Source organism: Gavia stellata, chromosome 9, assembly GCF_030936135.1.
Source record: "Gavia stellata isolate bGavSte3 chromosome 9, bGavSte3.hap2, whole genome shotgun sequence".
Taxonomy (NCBI): domain Eukaryota; kingdom Metazoa; phylum Chordata; class Aves; order Gaviiformes; family Gaviidae; genus Gavia; species Gavia stellata.
In genome coordinates, this window is record NC_082602.1 from 29,536,883 (window position 1) to 29,554,713 (window position 17,831).

Here is a 17,831-nt window from a genome sequence, read left to right on the forward strand (position 1 = left end):
TGAAGTCAACTGAGCCAAAAAGAGCCCTCTTTTACCAAGTCTGGGTGGGACTCTGTCTAGAAAACCGTTTTTCCCAATTTTTTCTAATAAGTAATTTTCACAAACAGAAAACAACGCAGGGCATACTGAAACTTAGATATTAACAAGGTGGAGGAAATAGATACTGTATTTTTATTTTACTGAAAGTGTTAAGATTAGGTTTTTTGCCGAAGAGTTTTCCAGTAGAGTCTAAGAAGGCGTTTTGAAAGGCTAGTTCTCCAAAGACTTCAGTTATGGAATGGCTGCGTTTTCATAAATTGGTCTCTTGCAGAAAAGCATAATTCTGAGTGTGCTTGAGACTGTATATGTGTATGCTGCGTAGACTGTATTTGTATATACTGTATACAGCTTGAGCTGTATGTATACCTGGCAGAGATAAGGTTAGCTTTTTCAGCCCATTTTTCTTTAATGACATTTTTCACAATATTGTCTGCTTACGAGTGTAGATAAAGGGGGGGAAAAAAACCTACATCTAAGCGCTTCGGGTTTCATTCATTGGATCACAGTTCAGACTCACAGACTTTGTTTCAATACTGTTTTTTTGCAGGATAGTGTACATAAATAATTGCAAAATTGTCTCTTCTTTCAGAAAATCATGAAGATCTCTATACTGAGAATGCTAACCTAATATCTGTGGAGTTGCCAGTTGTGGTGAATGGCAAGGAAGATGCGCATGACGTGGAAGATGATCTCACCAAGAGGGTCAGTCAGTTAACCACTAGTACTGTGGAGAGTGTAGAGATTACGATTAAAAGCTCTGAAAAGATAGAAGAGACCCTGTCCCCTGAAGGGTCACCTTCTAAATCCCCATCAAAGAAGAAGAAGAAATTCCGCACCCCATCTTTTCTGAAAAAGAGTAAAAAGAAGGAGAAAGTAGAAGCGTAAGTGCAGTTCTGTTGTGAGGAGACATTGCACATTTTAAACGTTTAAGTTGACCATTAACAGCGTAGTGTTAGGGGTGTGCGGTAACTGGACTTTTAACATAAACAAAAAGGAACTGGAAGAGGTTTTGCTTTAAAAAAAAAACAAAAACAACCAACCAAACAAAAAAAAAAACCCTTTCATGTTAATTGAAAATTAATTCATCTCTCACTTAACCATGTCCAAAATTGCTGTGAGGGTTGGAAACATTCATTAGTTTCATGTAGAACTACACTGGCGGGTGCTTAATTACCATCAGAGCAAGATCAAATACCATCACAGTATGCAGCAGCAAGTTCTGTTTGGAGTATTTTGCAGAGCTTAAACTTTTCAGTACAGTTAAAGTCTGTATTAAAGTTACTGTTGAGTGATCATAGGACTTTTTAAAACTGCTGTCTCATTTGGTAACCAGATCATACATTTTTGTATTGTGATTTTGACCATATATTTTATGTTTCTGTACCCCTGTTTGAGTGGGTACATATTAACAGCACACCTTTAAATCTTTTTTTAAAGTTAGATCATATAGAAATATTATACACTGGCACATAATATTAGGGGAAAAACTGTGTAAGAGAAATTTTATTTGGAATTATACAAAATGTCTAAAGAATTCCATTCTTCAATAACTTTTTCTGCCAAATATTTCATTTTAGTGAAATATAATTTTTGAAGACTTCTTTTTTTATTCTATCAGTTGGGGGGGAAAACCCTTATTTTTCAAGAAGGGGGATTTTATACACTTAACATTGATAATTTAGTTTAACTGGCAAAACAAAAAGAAGATTTTATATGTTCAAATGTTTGTATACCATTCAGTATAAAGGTATTATAAGCATGTGAACCAAGCATTTAATAGTAGAGTGTATTTAAGAATGCTTGGGTTAGAGTATACTTAAATATAATTCAGGAATCCAGGGACTTAGAAATCAAAAGATAAAAGTATATAAAATTGAACTGGATTCATGTTTAAAAATTACTTGTGGGGTTTTTTTTCTCTCGTGGTATTGCTAATGAATGAAGAAAAATAATCTCTTAACATAACCAAATGAAGGAAACAAAACTGTTAAAAGGGAAAGTGAAATAGTAAGAAAAGAGGAGGAGACAAAGAAAGTAAAAGTCTGGTGATTATTTTTTTTAAATATATGATATGGATTGTGGGATATTTTTATTAAATCAGCAAAGTGACATTTCCATATTAGATGTTTGAAATAATTTGTATGGATTCATACAGAGTGCAACACTTTGGTTTTTTCTTCACTTTCATTTGAATTGTAAAAGGGTCTCATGAATCTGTGTTGTCCTTTGGATGAACCCAGAGCAAATCAGAGCCTAGTGCCATGGGTAAGGGTGGTACTGCCACTTACTCATTTTTACTGATATTGTCATTTTAGTACTTTTACTGTATTGTAAATACAAACTAAACATAGAAATTAACATAGGGTTTTCTTCACTGTGTCAAATTGTCTGTAAATCAGTCATCGCGATAGGAAGTACATTTTAAAGATCCATGTGATTCCCAAATTGCCGGTTGAAATATTATACAATATATAATTGTTAGATATGGCTGGAGAGTGGTTTGGCATGCAAAAATGTTGATTATAGCATGTTTGGGGGCTGGTTAGCTTTGACCGTGTAAGTGTGATAATGCAATGTTGGAATGGATCCTGGAAACAATTTTTCTAGCTATCACTAAATACTGGAATCAGTGTTTTTAATCATAGTGGAAACTTTCAGTTGCTTACTTTGTTTTTGGTTTTTTTTATGTTCTACATTATTTGTGTTGTATTACAACATATGTAGAAACAGTAACCTGTGAACTACGCTTTTCATAACTTTTTTAAAAATATATCTAAATGAATGCAATGTGCATAAATATTTTTTAAAATGCAACCGTGAACTATTTGCACCTTTTGCTAATGCCTCTATTTACTTGCTTTGGCATAAAGAATGAGCCAGCCAACTCTTGTGTCCTGTGGAAAATATATAAATGTTATCTGAAATTGCTCATAGATGTAATGCTAATTAATGTTAAATCACAAATAAACAGTATTTTAAATAGATGGATTTTGTGTAGCAGCCTTTTGTTTATACAGTGCTTTTACATCTCTTGCTTGTAGAAAAGATGTTTTGATTATGCCCGTAACTTCTCAAGAATTTGTTCTGAAGATGGCTTCTTGCTTGTGCTTCTTCTGAAAGCTATGCAAGAAAATCATCTGATCTTATTAGAGAACAGTTGTTTTCTCTGTCACAGATCCTGAAGATGAAAGAGGACAGGCCTGTGGTAAAATATACGGCATTGTCAGGCTGTTGTTTTGAAACCTCGGCTGAGTTTGTGCTGGAAGCTTTCCTCTCCCAGGGCATGCTACCCCATCTTCTCGGTCTGTGTCTTCTGCTCTGCAGCAAGGGTTTAGGTATGATGGCCTGAGACATGGGACTCGGGTGGTTTAAGTGCTGTGTAAGTACAGAGCAGGGAAATAGCTTGTGGAAATTACCATTTTTTAATTTTCATTAATGAGAACAAATGTGTTTTTTGTAGGGAAGGCTTTTAATGCAAAGTTATTTGAAGACATCTGTATCATGCCCTGCTAGCATATGGTATACCTCGGAGTCTCTGAGCCCACAGAAGTTGCAGTGTTATGTTTTTATAGCTATATCAATTCTGTGAGATGCCTTTAAGGACTTCAACAAATGTTTATTTTCAGTCTCCTTCCACAAATCAGCCTTTTGTTTCTGTTTACAAGAAAATAAAAATCCAGCCTTCCAAGTCCGGTGACAGTTTTGTGAACTCAGTCCCCATGTGGGAGGATAATTTTGGTTCAGCATTTTACTTGAATCTTGATTAAGATTTATTTAATTTTCTTACTGTCCTTTGTCTCCAGGACCATCTACAGTCTGCTTAGTGTTCCAGTAACATGAAAGTAGACACTATATCAACGTGGAGGAGCTTACACAGTAAGGCTAAGTGCATCTATAGTTTTCTCCTTTGAACTCTTCTTTATTCCCAAGAGTGTACGAACCACAGCAGACCCTTCATGTTCACTTAGAGCTTACTCTTTCACAGTGTTACAAGAAGGATCTGAGATTCTGTAAGCCAAAGCATGGAAATAAAGTAGATGTTAGTAACAGGCGTAATATACATTAAGGCTTAAATCTTGGGAATTAGGAGCCCTTGGAAAAACAAGGTTCAAAATGGATCACTGACACAATAGGAAATAATTATTACCATTAGTATGCTTAACCCAAGAAAGAGCAATACAGAGGAGAAGCAGTGTATGCTATGAGGAATTGCATGCAAGCTACCGCCTAAGAACCTTATAAAGGAAAACAAAGGATTTTCAAAGTTGTGCATCTTTCTACCCGACTTTTGTCTGTGTATAGCAATACTGAAATCTACATTGTGATCCGGATGATCACCTGCCGACTTATTTTACAGACTTTCACCTGTTTTGGAGATGAGTGTTACATAGCAAAATAGATTTTGCTTGATTTGCAAAAATTTCAGAATGATCTATACTTTAGATCAGGCTTTAGATGCTGCAAGGACAAGGGGTAATGTCACGGTGAAGGCTGTAATAGGCCATTTTGACTAATATTTCCCTGCCTTGCCAGTTGGGTTACTGTACACTGCAGAGCACGTAGCATAAGTTTCCGTTTTCTCTACTCAGTAGTTGAGCATTTTCTATCTTCTGGATGTCCAGTTTGTAAAACTGCTGAGTTTTCACTGTTTCAGCCTGTGGGAACTTCTCAAATACGATGTACTGCTAAGTAGCCAAGGACAGGGAGAAAGGGCCACTGTGTCGCAGACTCGGCACGCGGGTCTAATGGAAACTTCTGACGTGAGCGCTGGTGTTGCTCCTCTCCCTTCCAGCAAACTGGTGGGGAAATGCATCCCCTCGCCCATGGGTTTGCTGTGTGGGTTGGTGTTTATTCTTTCTGAGATCCAGTATGTTAAATGAGGTGGAGGTCTCATTGAGAAGCACTAATTAGAAACTGCCTGGCGATGCACGTGCAGGCAGATGGAGCGCAGTCAGCCTGCCTGTGGGCATTGCCATGTGCATGGCTCAAATGGCGTGAGCAGCCTGGCGAGGAAGGCTTGGAAGGGCATTTGGTGGAGATGGGCGCTTCTGACATTTTAGCTGTCACAGAGCCTGTATAAACTCCTATTTTTAGAGACTTGCAGATCGGCCAAACTCCAAACTTGCCCAGACTCTTAGAGGAATAGTAGAAAGCCCATCCCTAATATAAAGGTTGCTCAGCCCTTTGCCACAATTTCTAATCTCGGTTGCAAAGCCAGCAGTAATTTAGGTTTCTAAGAGAAAAGATTGCCAGACTGTAATGTGGAGAAACTTGTATTTTTCTACAGCCTTGTTCTTTGGTAGTGTTCGATTACATTAGCTTTACATTTTGTGCGTGCCGGCAGTACATGCAAACACACCCTAGCAGTTTTCACTTGGACCAGCACATGGTGTGGAAAGTTTCAGTCAAGTATGACCAACTGGTAAGCAAAGAAAACAAAGCCTGATGATGAAAACTGGAGGACAAGCAAGAGTTCACACTGAAATTGTGGTTGAGAGTCCCAAAGTCAAACACAGCCTTTGAAAGGTGAACATTCAAGCGGCCTTTAGATGGCATCAGACTTTCACATTTGCTGCCTTTGTTCCCTGCAGTCGGAAAGCCATTAACAAAGACCTTTCAAAGAAAGTATTTTGGTGGAGATTTTGTGGGCTTTATTCCAGTTCCAGCGCAGCGAGATGAAAGCAGACATCTGGCTGTTGGTCTCATTTTTTTCTATTGATTCATTTCAAAATTCAGCAACGGAGAGGGCTTTGTCCGGGAGGCAAGACTCCTCTGCTCTGCTTGATCCTCTCGCGCTTTCGCAACTAGCTAAGAATATTTTTTTTTTTTCACTTGTAAACTCACTCCACTGAGCAGAAGAATATCCTTGTATTCAATATTTTTTCTCCAGCAACCTTACCCACAGGCAAGGGGGCTCTCAGCATTTCTGGATGGTTGGGGCAGAAGTGACAGGAGTCCCTGTTGGAAGGTGTGCAGGGGGGACAGGGCTGAGAAGCAACAGGGCTTCAGGTGTCTTTGGGGTCAGGGCAGAGCCTTGCTGATCTCCCCCTCGGGTGAGCTGGGGGTATGTGAATGGAGAGCCAGGAGTCGTGGCAGCTGTGGCTCTAGCAAGGTCTATGGCGAAGGAAGATATTTTAAAATATTAGAAAAACCTGCTGCTTTGGAAATTCAACCATGCCAGTTTGGGGGGTTGTACTAAATTTTCGTCTTTAAAAGGGAATGGCGTGCTTTGCCACTGCCAACCCATTTGCGTCTCCTTGCTCTTCAGCAGAAAATTCTGCCAAAGGCACACTTTGGCATCTTGGTCTCGGTCCCAGTCTCTGACCTGTGCATTGTTGGAGGCTGAGGGCAAGGTCTCGGGAAGCATCGCTGCATACTCGCCCTCTTCTTACACTTTTCTCCCAGTGTTGTCTTTTTGGCTCTGTGGAAATGGGATATTGGGCAAGTTGGACCTTTGTTCTGATTTGTTACAGTTGTTTTTCTGTATTAGTCGAACTTGGGAAGGGAGGGTCTTAGCTGTTTGTGCTATTAACTGTTGTGCATGGAAAATTGGGGCGGCGGGAGATGAGGGGGAGCAGTGGATGGAGAGAGAGAGAGAGAGATAGTGGTCAAAGGGACAGATGCCCTGAGTTCTCTCCCAAGAAAAAAGGCACGTTTGACTTTTTAAAAAGTGGCAAGTGTTGTCAGTGTGTTACTTACTTAGGATCTGCCTATAAATGAAGCACATAAAGGAAAAATGACGGCTGGAGGCATTTGCAACACGTATTTAGCAGAACTTCCTTTTTGGTCTGTCTTGCCTGACTTTTCTAGTTTCTCCTTCCTATCCCTGGTCAACATTTGTACTGGATCAAACTCGGAGAGAGAAAACCAAAGGCTCAAGCTCACATGAGACAGATGCAGATGTTTTCCCTGATAGGATCTTATGCTTAGGTGTGATGTTAGTGCGTCCATATCATGCAGGTCCTCAGCTTTAGCCTTTAAATCAAGCTGTGCCATGCCACAGACCTAGTGCCATGGGCCGAACAGGGAAAACACACAGTGTTACCCTGGCAGAGTCTCAGGTTGCATTTCATACAGGGTCTGACCACGCAACGGGGTGAGTGCACGGGGTCACTGTCACAGCCTGTGAAGACGCGTGGCCCGGAGGTGGTGCACGCTCGCCGGCATCAGCGGGCGCAGGCACCACGGAGGTACAGGCGCCGTTCGTCCCGTGTGTAGCTCTCCTCCTCTCTCTCCTGCCAAAGCTCTGACCATCGCAGGGGAGTGTTGCTCCAGGGGTCCAGCCCAGGTGAGCGGAGGCCATGCCCCTCTTGGCATTGCATCTGTTTGGCCACCCCGGAGGGCGGCCAAGGCCCGCGTGTGCCCAAAGGGGCTTCGGCAGCTGCCGCTCAGCTCTGTCTGAAGCCAATACCACTCCTCACCATGCGTGTCTCTTTGCTGCCAGCAGCTCCCGGCTGTTGTTTTATTTTAGGGTTAGTTCTATTAAATGAAGAGGGAGAGAAAAAGTTTGGCAGGCAGCAAACATGGGGCTGAGGTTCACTGCCCGCCCTGCTGCCTGTGGCCCACCCTGCTCCGCCAGCTGTGCCAGGCTGCCCAGACTCCAGGAAACACATGTCAACTCTAAGGGCATCCCCACGGTTCAGAGGAATGGAAACGGGGGCCAAATCCTGCTGCCGGTGGCAGTGGGGCACCCGCCTGGCTGCACGGCTCTCCCAACACCAATGCTGCAGGGCTGCTATCTGCTGTTTGATTTTTTTTTTTTTTTTTTGTCCTCCTGTCTGTATCAGAAACAGTGTGGCCAGCAGGACCAGGGAGGTGATCGTGCCCCTGTACTGGGCACTGGTGAGGCTGAACCTCGAATACTGTGTTCAGTTTTGGGCCCCTCACTACAAGAAGGACACTGAGGTGCTGGAGTGTGTCCAGAGAAGGGCGACGGAGCTGGTGAGGGGTCTGGAGCACAAGTCTGATGAGGAGCGGCTGAGGGAACTGGGGTTGTTCAACCTGGAGAAGAGGAGGCTGAGGGGAGACCTCATCGCTCTCTACAACTACCTGAAAGGGGGTTGCAGAGAGGTGGGTGTTGGTCTCTTCTCCCAAGTGACGAGTGATAGGACAAGAGGAAATGGCCTCAAGTTGCGCCAGGGGAGATTCAGACTGGATATTAGGAAAAATTTCTTTACTGAGAGAGTGGTAACACAGTGGAATAGACTGCCCAGGGAGGTGGTGGAGTCACCCTCCCTGGAGGTATTCAAGGAGCGTGTGGATGTGGCATTGTGGGACGTGGCTTGATGGGCATGGTGCTGTGTGGTGTGGTTTTTTATGTGGTGTGTTTGCGTTTTTTTGTTGTTTTGGTTTGGTTTGGTTTGGGTTTTTTTTGTAATGGTTGGACTTGATGATCTTACAGGTCTTTTCCAACCTTAGTGATTCTGTGATTCTGTCTTCTCCAACCAAAGTAGTTAAGTGAAAAACGCCTTGTCCTTTATAGTTGTGCGAGAACGGCTGCGTATCAACAATGCCAAAGGGGGGAAAAAAATAAATTAAGGGCTGAACTGGCTGCTGGCATGCACACAAAAGCTTCCCACCGCAGTTGTGTGGGGCCGGCAGTGCGGTGCTTCCCCCCGCAATGGTCTCTTCAGACTGACTCCACTTCATTTTTTCATCATTAAGATGCTGCTGAAGTGTTGGGGGCGGGGGGGGTGTCTGATTCAAATGCTGGCATTGCAGTCAAGGGCTGGTGCTCAGGGCCGGATCCTGAACATCCTCCGCCAGCCCACCGAAGGCAGAGTGTGTGCACCACGGAGCTGAGAGCTGGGCTGAGCTCAGGCTTTACCGGGTGGTGAAGTTGTTCTTTCAGCCTCATTTTTTAGGAGCTCCAGCCTACACTTGCATTTAAATTTCACCATGGAAATGGCTGTGGTCTGCGCTGAGCAAGGTTTTGCCAAACTCCCGGGGGAGCTTTTGTTTTGGAGGGCTTTGGGACTGGGGAAAGCAGACGTGTCAGCTTCAACTGCACACGCCAACAATGAGCGCCGTGCCTGGAAATATTTGCTGTAACTGGCGCATGACTGCCATCACCGTGCGGGGAGGGGGATGTCCCCTCCCGGCTTTCTGTCCTTGTTTCCCCATGTTTGGAGGGAGAGTTCTGTGTCAGTCCCAGGTGGGATGCCAGAGGGATGGCGGGGAGCAACTGATTTGAGAGGTTTTGTCCCAGCTGTGCCAGAGCTGCTGACCCCTCGCCTCCCCTGGCCAGAGGAGTCAAGGGCCACTGAAGGCCCTTCCCAGGGCTCCCCACCTCTCCAGAGTGATACCCAGTATCCATTGGTGCCGAAGGAACCCGCACCTTTCTGTCTTGCCTGCTTCAACGTCATAATTTTCAGGCACCTTTTGTTTCGCTTTTGCAGTGATAGCTTGGTACAACTGCATGTTCTGGACACTGCTGTACCTTTCGCAAATTTTTAATTTGCAAATGTTATTTGCAAAGACAAAACTTGTGCTCTGGGTTATCAGGACGGCGAGTAGTTAAACTCCGTAAGGAATAACTGAAATGCTCTGGGGCAGCAGCGTTGTCCTGGGCACGGCTCTGAGCGGGAGCCTTCTCCTTCCCTGCAGACACTGCTGGCTGGTGCTGGTTTTGACCTTTGGGATGTCAGCTGCTGGCTGCTCTCTGACCTCCTCCTCATCAGGCACGGCACTCATCCCTCTCCTCCCAAAGGTACAGAAAGTTCAAACATTGCCTAAAATGAGGTGCTTGAATTAACGGCCTGATTTTTCTCAAAGGGCTGAGAACGCTCACGGATGCCAGGAGAGTTGGAGAAGAACAAGTTGCTTGTTCAGCCCTCGGCTTGATGTATCAAGAGCCCCTGAGCTGCAGGGGGAAAAGCAGCCCCCAAAACCCAGCAGCGTGGTGACTGCCTCTCGCACTGGATGACCTCGCGGGGATTGAGTTTCCCAGGGAACATCCCGACAGCCAAGCCCTTTCCATCTTCTCCGTGCCCCTGTGGGGATGGGGAAGGGGAGGTGGCTGCAGATGGCTGGTTTTCTGTCTCCAGGGTGTTGAGAGCAGCTAACTGATTATTAATGAACATGCCTTCATGTTAAGGGTCTCTGAGTGTTAACGGCAGTGCAGGGACCTGCCCCTGCGTGTCTCGCAAGCCGGTGCTTGGCACGATGGTGCTAAGGCTTGGGGATGCTTCGAGTCCCCGTGCCGACGGCCACATGGTGTGATAAAGCAGCTGGTGGGACATCACCTCCTTCCTTCTCCTTCTGCCATAACAGCTGAATAACAGAGGTTCTGCAGACTTTCAAAACTTCATTAAACTCGTATAAACTCAGTCCCAAGCTGTGCCTCTCTGTGAACGTAGCTTGCTTTTAAAACACTTCTTATAAAGAAATCTAGCTCTAACCTGAGGCGGTGGGAAGGACTTGCCTTGCCGCTGCGCCGTTGCCTGCATGTCAGAGGCCGTTGCCATGCCCATCCGTGTGCTGAGGTGCTGTCTGCCTGCAGGCTCCTTCAGCATGAAACCCCGCTCCCTTGGACACCAAAGTCCAAACACCAAACTTGAGTAAGGAGAAACTGCAGCCAGTGCCTTGAGAAAATTGGAAAACAAATGCATTTAATATGCGCAGTTGTGCGTGCATCAGCCACACAAGCAATTGCACGGTATCTCCCCCTCAGCACGACCAGGCGCAAGGACTGATTCTTCCCTTTCCCACATCAAAGCCTCCAGCCTGAAGACCGGATGGGTCATGAAATGGAGGACATTTGCCTTTCCACTCCTTGTGCACCACCTGCCAGGTGTTTGGGATGGAAAAGGGAAGGCAGTAGCAGTAGGTAAGCCTTTTTCAGGCTTGGTTATCTGACAGCGTCTCCAGGATCTACAGTACAAGCGACCCATGCAGAGGGATCTGTGGGCCGAGGAGGAGCCCAGCCGAGCAGGGAGGATAAACGCAGCCCGGACTCTGCCTTATCACCTGGGTGGGGGGTGCGGACGTGTTCCCAGGCAGGCACTGTGCTGGGGCCTCAGAGATGCTCCAGAGGACCAAAGCCTCATTGTTTCCTGAGTTATGATGTCTTCACTGGACGCCAAAAATGGCCTACAGAAGATGGTGTGAATACGCTGCAGCAGCTGCGGTTTATACACAGTGCTTTGCCCTTGGATGTCAGACACTCCCAACCCCAGTTCTTCTTTAGATGGATGGACAAAACGGAGAAGTTAGCTGTCGAATCCACTCAGCAGAAGGGGAACGTGGGGCAATAACTCCCTTCCCCAAATATCAACTACCAATTTCTTATTCCAGCGACTTTAAACATGCTTCCCTCTCTAGCGGGTAGTAGCAAAGGGTTGTCAGTACTTACTCTGTCCATATGGCTAGACAGCTCTCTCAAACAGCAATACCTATAATTACATATATTTTGTATATTTGTATATACATATTACACATGCTAATTGTATCTACAGAGGCATTAAATCATTTACCCTGCTTGGCTTCAGTTCTATTTTAAAGTTGGTAAGAGTCAACATTCAACCAGCATTACGAATACGCTGCATAAATAATTAGCGTTTATTCAGATTTATTCAACAGTGTTTACATCTAATAAGTAATCGCATCCATTTAAGCATTGATCTCCTGGCTGGCGTGACACCTAAATGCGATCGTTCACCTGCAGCTGGAGCAGCTGGTCCTTCCTGGATTTATTTAATGGGGCCAACTTCACAAATGACCTGGAAGAGGCACACTGGGCAGACTTCGCTCTGCCACGGTCCGTGTAATGGGAGAATATTCGGTTATCGGAGCAATTTTTCTTATAACCAGATGGTTTGTGCTGACTTCCTCCATTTGGCTTGATTTCTGCCTCTCCAGTTGCTTCATGGTACTAGAGATGCCCCAAATGCCTTCTCGGGGCGAGGATGAAGGTGCTGTATGTCAGTGTTAGCTGGACCGTCCTCCCAGCACCCTCGTGCCTGCCGGTCTGGTGAGGATGCTTGCGGTACCAGCCACTCGCTGGGGCCTGCTGAGCCTTTTATGAACACTTCAGGAAAGAACAGTTCCCCTCCCCTCATTTAAAATGAGCTTTGTGTGAACAGGAGTGACAAGGGGAAATATTCTTGATGATTTTCTTATGTTGGGCATTTTAGGCTTAAAAGCAAGGTACATGTGCAAAAGCCTTCGCTTTTCCTTTCAGCCTCTTCCTCCGATTTAACCCGCGTGGGTGCTGGTGTGAACACCACGACGTGCACACCATCGCGTGCTGCACAGGGTAGTCAGAGGCACCAAATTTGGCTGGAGAGATCGGTGTGTTTTACACAGGGGATCAGCACCTTTATCTATGTGAAAATAATCTCATCTGAACCTTCGCCCCACGGAGGGTCTGTTTGAGCAGGTCCAAGGCTCCGCTGGAGGGGTCCAAGCTCCCAGATGGCTCCACCATCCCACCTGAACCCCACATCAACATAGCACGACTCACTGAGACTCATCATGCACCACCAGTGCCCTTTTGGGGTGGATTTTGGCAAGCCACACATGTTGTTTTACTCCCCTGCGAGATCAGGATTTGGCCTTTAAACCCGGTGCACCCCGGGTGCTGGCCCCCAGCGCAGGGGGGTGCTGCTGCCCAAAGCAGGGTGACCCCAAAATATGGTCCCTGCTCTCATTTAGATCTAATCAAGGCTGTCAATAGCGCTCATTTACTGGACACTCAGAAAAAAACATTTACTTGGAGAAACTGATACTACGAGAAAGAACCAAAGTGGTGTCTGGGTGAATGGAAAAATGGTGCTGCACTCCCTCGGCGTCCGTATAAATGCCATCTGCACCGCATGCAAAGCAGCACCTGCCCCTGACAGCCCTAGACACCCAGCGGAGGGTGTTAAAGAAATGCATGATACTTACGCAACGCAAAGGTGCGCCAGGCCTGCGGAGGGCACAGGCTTACACAGTCTGTCTCCATGGGTCAATGAATTAGGTGGCTCTTTGCAGTGGCAAGATCATGAAATGCCATTACTTTTTAACACGAACTTGTGATCTGGACCATCTTTACTGCTTTGACTTTTGTTCCTGATGAAATGAAAGGATGCTGTGAGAGGCAGCTCCGAGCCCTCCTGCCGCTCAGCTGGGCAGAGAACTGATGCTGCTCACTGGCAGCCTCTCCGTGCCCAAGTAGGTGCTTGAAGGAGAGGCTGCAAATTATCCCTGCGTGATAATCCTGGCTCCGGCAATCTTTGAGAGAGGAAAAGTGGTTCTTACAGTAATTAAATAACTTTGAACAGAAGTCTGAGGTCTGCGATAGAGCTGGCAGGGATGGCTGAGCCTCGTACACCGTGCAGTTGCTGCCCGGGCACTGTGTGAGCGTGGTGCGGTCCTGAATGCCGCAGGCTGCGGAGGGACGGCCAGAGAAGCGTTAGGGCAGGAGTCGCTGTGCCCAGGTCCCATCACCATCATCTCTTGGCTGATACGGACTCCAAAGCCAAAGCTTAGCCGCTGCAGGAGGAGCACTGGACACGCTGTCTTCCTTTCTGAACTGCTCTGGGGCACAGGCTGGTGGAGGCAGTGAGAACTAACCCATTTTTAGGTGGGTTTTAAGAGGGCAAATTCTTCAGATCAGTGGGTCAGCTTTTCCCTGCCAGACGAACCACAAAGGCCGCTCTGCCTGTCCCAACACCCAAGTTTATGTAGCCCACAAATGGCTTAATATCTGGAAAATTTAGATTAAAAGAGGGTTATTCCCATAAGGAGAAAGAAGGTGGTCTGGTATGTGCAGAGCACTCCCCCGTGTCAGCTTGTCCCCAGCATATGGATTAAATAGCTTTTGCTGTGTGAAGCCAGCAAGGCTCTTCAAGGGACGCACACATGTATGTGCCATTTTTGACAGCTGCCTCTAATTTGATAGGTGTGATTACGAATTTTGGGGTTAGACATTGTAACTCCCCCAGTCCTAAAGGAATGACAGCACCTCTCAGCTCCCGTGTTAACCAAAGTGCTGCCAGGGCTGTAGCCAGGGGCTGGGACGGCCACTCCTGCGCTCCAGCTCCAGCGGCTGGGAAGGATGCTCCGACCCACCGGCCGGCTGCCTTGCCGGGGAGCCGGGATCCAGAGCCGGCGTACCGCAATGCCCAGTGCTGCACCTGCCTGGCAACGGGGATAACGTCAAGTTCCTGATGGCTCCTTCCATCCCGTTGCTCTTCCGTTGGCGCGGTGTCTATCCTCTGTCTCTGTGAGTTACCTTGCTGGTCTCGTAACGCTGCAGGCAGCTGCAATCATCAGAGAGAGCGTTTAATGTGGATAGGAAAAACGGGAGTGTGGGGTTATGGGGGTGGGTGTATACACGTCTATGTGGATATCTGTATGTATGCATTGAAGCTTCTAAAGTTCTCAGCAAAACCATCTCTGTCGTTTCCATTTTTCATTTCATCTTTTCCAGGATTGCTGTCTTCCTCAGCCATCTCTGCTGGGGGAAAAAATGTGCAAATGTAATTTAAAAAAAAAGAAAGAACATTTTTAAAGCAAGGAGAGTCTGTAGAAGAATTTACCTGTTACGTAGATTTAATTTTTGTATGTGTATAAAATTGCCCTGGGCAGCAGGAAGCTGCAGTCACAAACTTTCTTTCCTTCGGCCTCGCTCTGCAGAGCCCGTACCCGTCCACTCGGCTTTACTGACGTGGCCTTAAACACCTGGTTAACTGATTTGCCGGGTTTCAGCCATGCCCCTCTTGTCCCTAAAGCCCAGACCGCCGCCCTTCAGAGGGCACTTGAACCCTTGAGCAGGTCCGACCCTGCACGCCAGCCCGTGTCCCCGGGGGGCCGGGGCAGAGGGCTCGGGTCCGCGCCTGCCGTGGTGTCTGTGCGAGGGCTGAGCAGCACAGAGGGGGACAGGGAGGGACAACCCCAGCTTAAATAGTGGTGGACGGTGCTTTTCCAAAAATGTTTCTATTGAAAAAGATATTGATGTTCCTTCTGACTAGGGAGGAGAGGGTAAGCCAGGACTGAGATGATCATCAAATTCATTCATCGGACCTTGATGGGGTACTCTTTCATTTACCACCCACTGTGGCTTAAAATTTGCACAGGAGAGCATGCTGCGATCCGGGGTGGCGGGCCACGAATCCTGGCCTTCTTTTAAAATATTGTAGAGGATGGGTGGAGAGATGAAGGGCCCCTTGGCCAGGAGCACAACGAACAGGAGCTGCTCTGGCAATGCTGCCAAACCTCTGCCCGCTCCTGCCTCTGCTCCTGCGCTTGGAAAACAGCACCGGGCTGCGACTTGCCAGTGGCCGTGGCTCACCTGTACACTCCCTGTACACACGAGAAAAATCATTAGAAATGAGGATGCGCAGTATGTTACAAACTGCTCCCGGACACCCCATGAGCAGGGGCAGGGTTGGCTGCACATCGCCTGCTCTGAAACATGCCTAGGGCTGCTGCTGCATGGGAACAGGGGGATGTACCCCCAAACCTGCCCACCGATGGGTGCTGCATCCCACCCCAGGAAGGAAACATGCACCGTGGGTGCTGTGCAGCTCTTTGCCATTGCCAACGCAGAGCTTTTGGCATAGTGGCGCTTTGGAGGAAGGCAGCAAGCATCCCACGCCCGCCCGCTGAGGGTACGGCTCTGGACAGGCAGCGGAGCCGCATCCTGGAGACCTGCTGGATCCCACGGGCTGAGTGCTTGGCTGGGGCTCCCCGGCAAGCCTGTCCCAGAGTGCCGGCGGCAGACAGACCCAGACTCCTTTTCCAGTTCTGGGTGGGATAAAAACCACCCACCCCATTGTTCACAGGCCTCCTCTAGAAGTTTATAAATAAACCCCATTTCCCTGCTGGCTTTGTGTTTTTCCATTTTGACGCACCCTTGATTTCCTCCTGTTCCAGGGAGCTTCAAACAAATGTCCCTTTTTTTTTTGTTCTTGTTTGTTTGCTTCCTCCCAGCTTGTGTCCAAACAGGCGTCGGTGGCATGCCCTGTGCCCAGGCACACCCGGGGTGCTGGGTACCAGGTGCCAGGATGCCGGGCGCCACGACAGGGTTATCTGACATTTTCCCATAAATTACCCCATGTTGTAGGTGTGGATGTTAATGTGCAACTTGGTGACGAAGCAGCCGGCTTCATCGCTTGCGTGTGGCATGTTAGCGATGGGAGGAGGATGCTGAGCGGTCCAGAGATGGGATGCGGGAGCCCTGTGCCATCCCAAACAAGTCTTCCCTCTGCAGGGGTGAGGCAGAGCAATCGGGATCCTGCGGACCCACGCACAAAGCACCCCGGGAGACCCTGCTGCGCAGGCAGGATCACACACCTACCATCCTAAAAATACAGTGGGTGTCCAAAACCTGGTGATTCTCCAATTAATTTTAATGGCAATACTTAATTTCTGAGCATTTTAGAGCTCACTGCATGCTGTAAATTTGCAGTCCTTTAAAAGCAGCTCTGACTAACAGCATAGTTTGTGTAAATATTTAAGGAACACTGAAATCCACCCATGATCTCTGTAACCACCCTTCTCTGTGTATCGATATTGGGGATTGCCTGTTTCTATCTTTTTTAATAGTATATGGCTGTATTAGACACGGTCATAAACACAGGTCTGTGCCCTGGGCCAGTACAAGGAAGGGCGTGTTTTGCTTTTTCAGCACTGGCTTTGCAAGGGCAGGCTAATTTTTAACTCTTTCCTTCTCATTTATTTATAGCATCTGGGTGAAATCTCTCTCCCCCAGCTGGAGCCCGGGGTGTGAGGGGATACGGGGAGGGCAGAAATGCTCCGAGTGTCACAGTGCTGCAGAGCCAGGATGAGAAGTTATGGCTGCAGGATGAAGCTTCCCCTTTTTTGTTCCTTTTTTACCTGCTTCTGCTGAAGCCAAGGTCCCAAAAACCACCAAGGGCCCATGTCAGTGTTATGGCTCCTAAGTGAAAGACCTGTTGAGCTTTTAATCTCCAGCTGGGCAGTTCCCAAACGAGAGTGAAGTTGCCATCTCCCATATATGTGCTCACACCGCTAAGGTTAAAAAATAGCAAAGAGAGAAATCTTAAAATATCTTTACACCTGAAATTCTGGAAAAAGAAAAGAAAGCCCAAGAAAAGGGATGTGCTGAGCTGTAACAACACGTGGTCAGCCCCTGAGCTGACACACACCAGCCCAGCCCTGGTGACACTGGGGGCACTTACGGCTTCACCCCGGCTCGCCGCAGCACTAGCGGGTGTCTCCTGTTATTTGACATTTTCCTTCCTCCTCCCAAAGGCCGAGACATCCGTTGCTTCGCATCCCACCCATGTCTGGAACCACCAGTTCCAAAGGGGAGCAGCATCAGAGGCCAAAGTTTCCCCGCTCCGCTGCCTTTGTGTGCAGACCGGGTTTATCTGTATTGTTTGACCAGCGCTGGCAAATTACACCCTGCCTAATGCGTCGTTAGGGAGAGGCAATTAAATACCAACCCAACGAGTATTGCGGCCAACGTGACTGGGGAGAAACAGCTGCAATCTGCATGGCAGCTGGGAGAGATGGGTGGAAAATATTAACCTTTTTATTTATGTCTTTGCTCTAACCTCCGCTGTGTCTGGCTGCCCGGCTGGGTGAAACCTGGGCAGGGCAGGGCTTGGCAGGGAGCGGGCAGGGATGGCGCCTGGATCCAGTGAGTTTTCACTGGTTTGGCCTCAGCCCCAACGGCTGGCGATGCCCACCCTGCGCGGTGCCGGGTCGGCTCACCGGCGGCTGCCGGACTCTTTGCTCTCGCCCTGCAGCCCCCAACTCTGCCTTTCCCCAGCTGCTTCCCGGCCACTGTATCCCCCGTACGACTTAGTGCTTCAGCTCGG

At 47.4% G+C, this 17,831-nt stretch overlaps 1 protein-coding gene across 2 annotated transcripts in view; it reads left to right on the forward strand.

Moving 5' to 3' along the window:
- Positions 1 to 3,023, forward strand: part of ADD3 (adducin 3) — a 102,313-nt gene extending 99,290 nt beyond the window's left edge. For both annotated transcript variants that reach the window (XM_059821015.1, XM_059821016.1), the window contains one exon: positions 629 to 3,023. In XM_059821015.1, coding sequence (XP_059676998.1) covers positions 629 to 924 — 296 coding nt within the window. In that variant the 3' untranslated portion in view covers positions 925 to 3,023. The remainder of the gene's footprint in view (positions 1 to 628) is intronic.
- Positions 3,024 to 17,831: the final 14,808 nt, after the last annotated feature.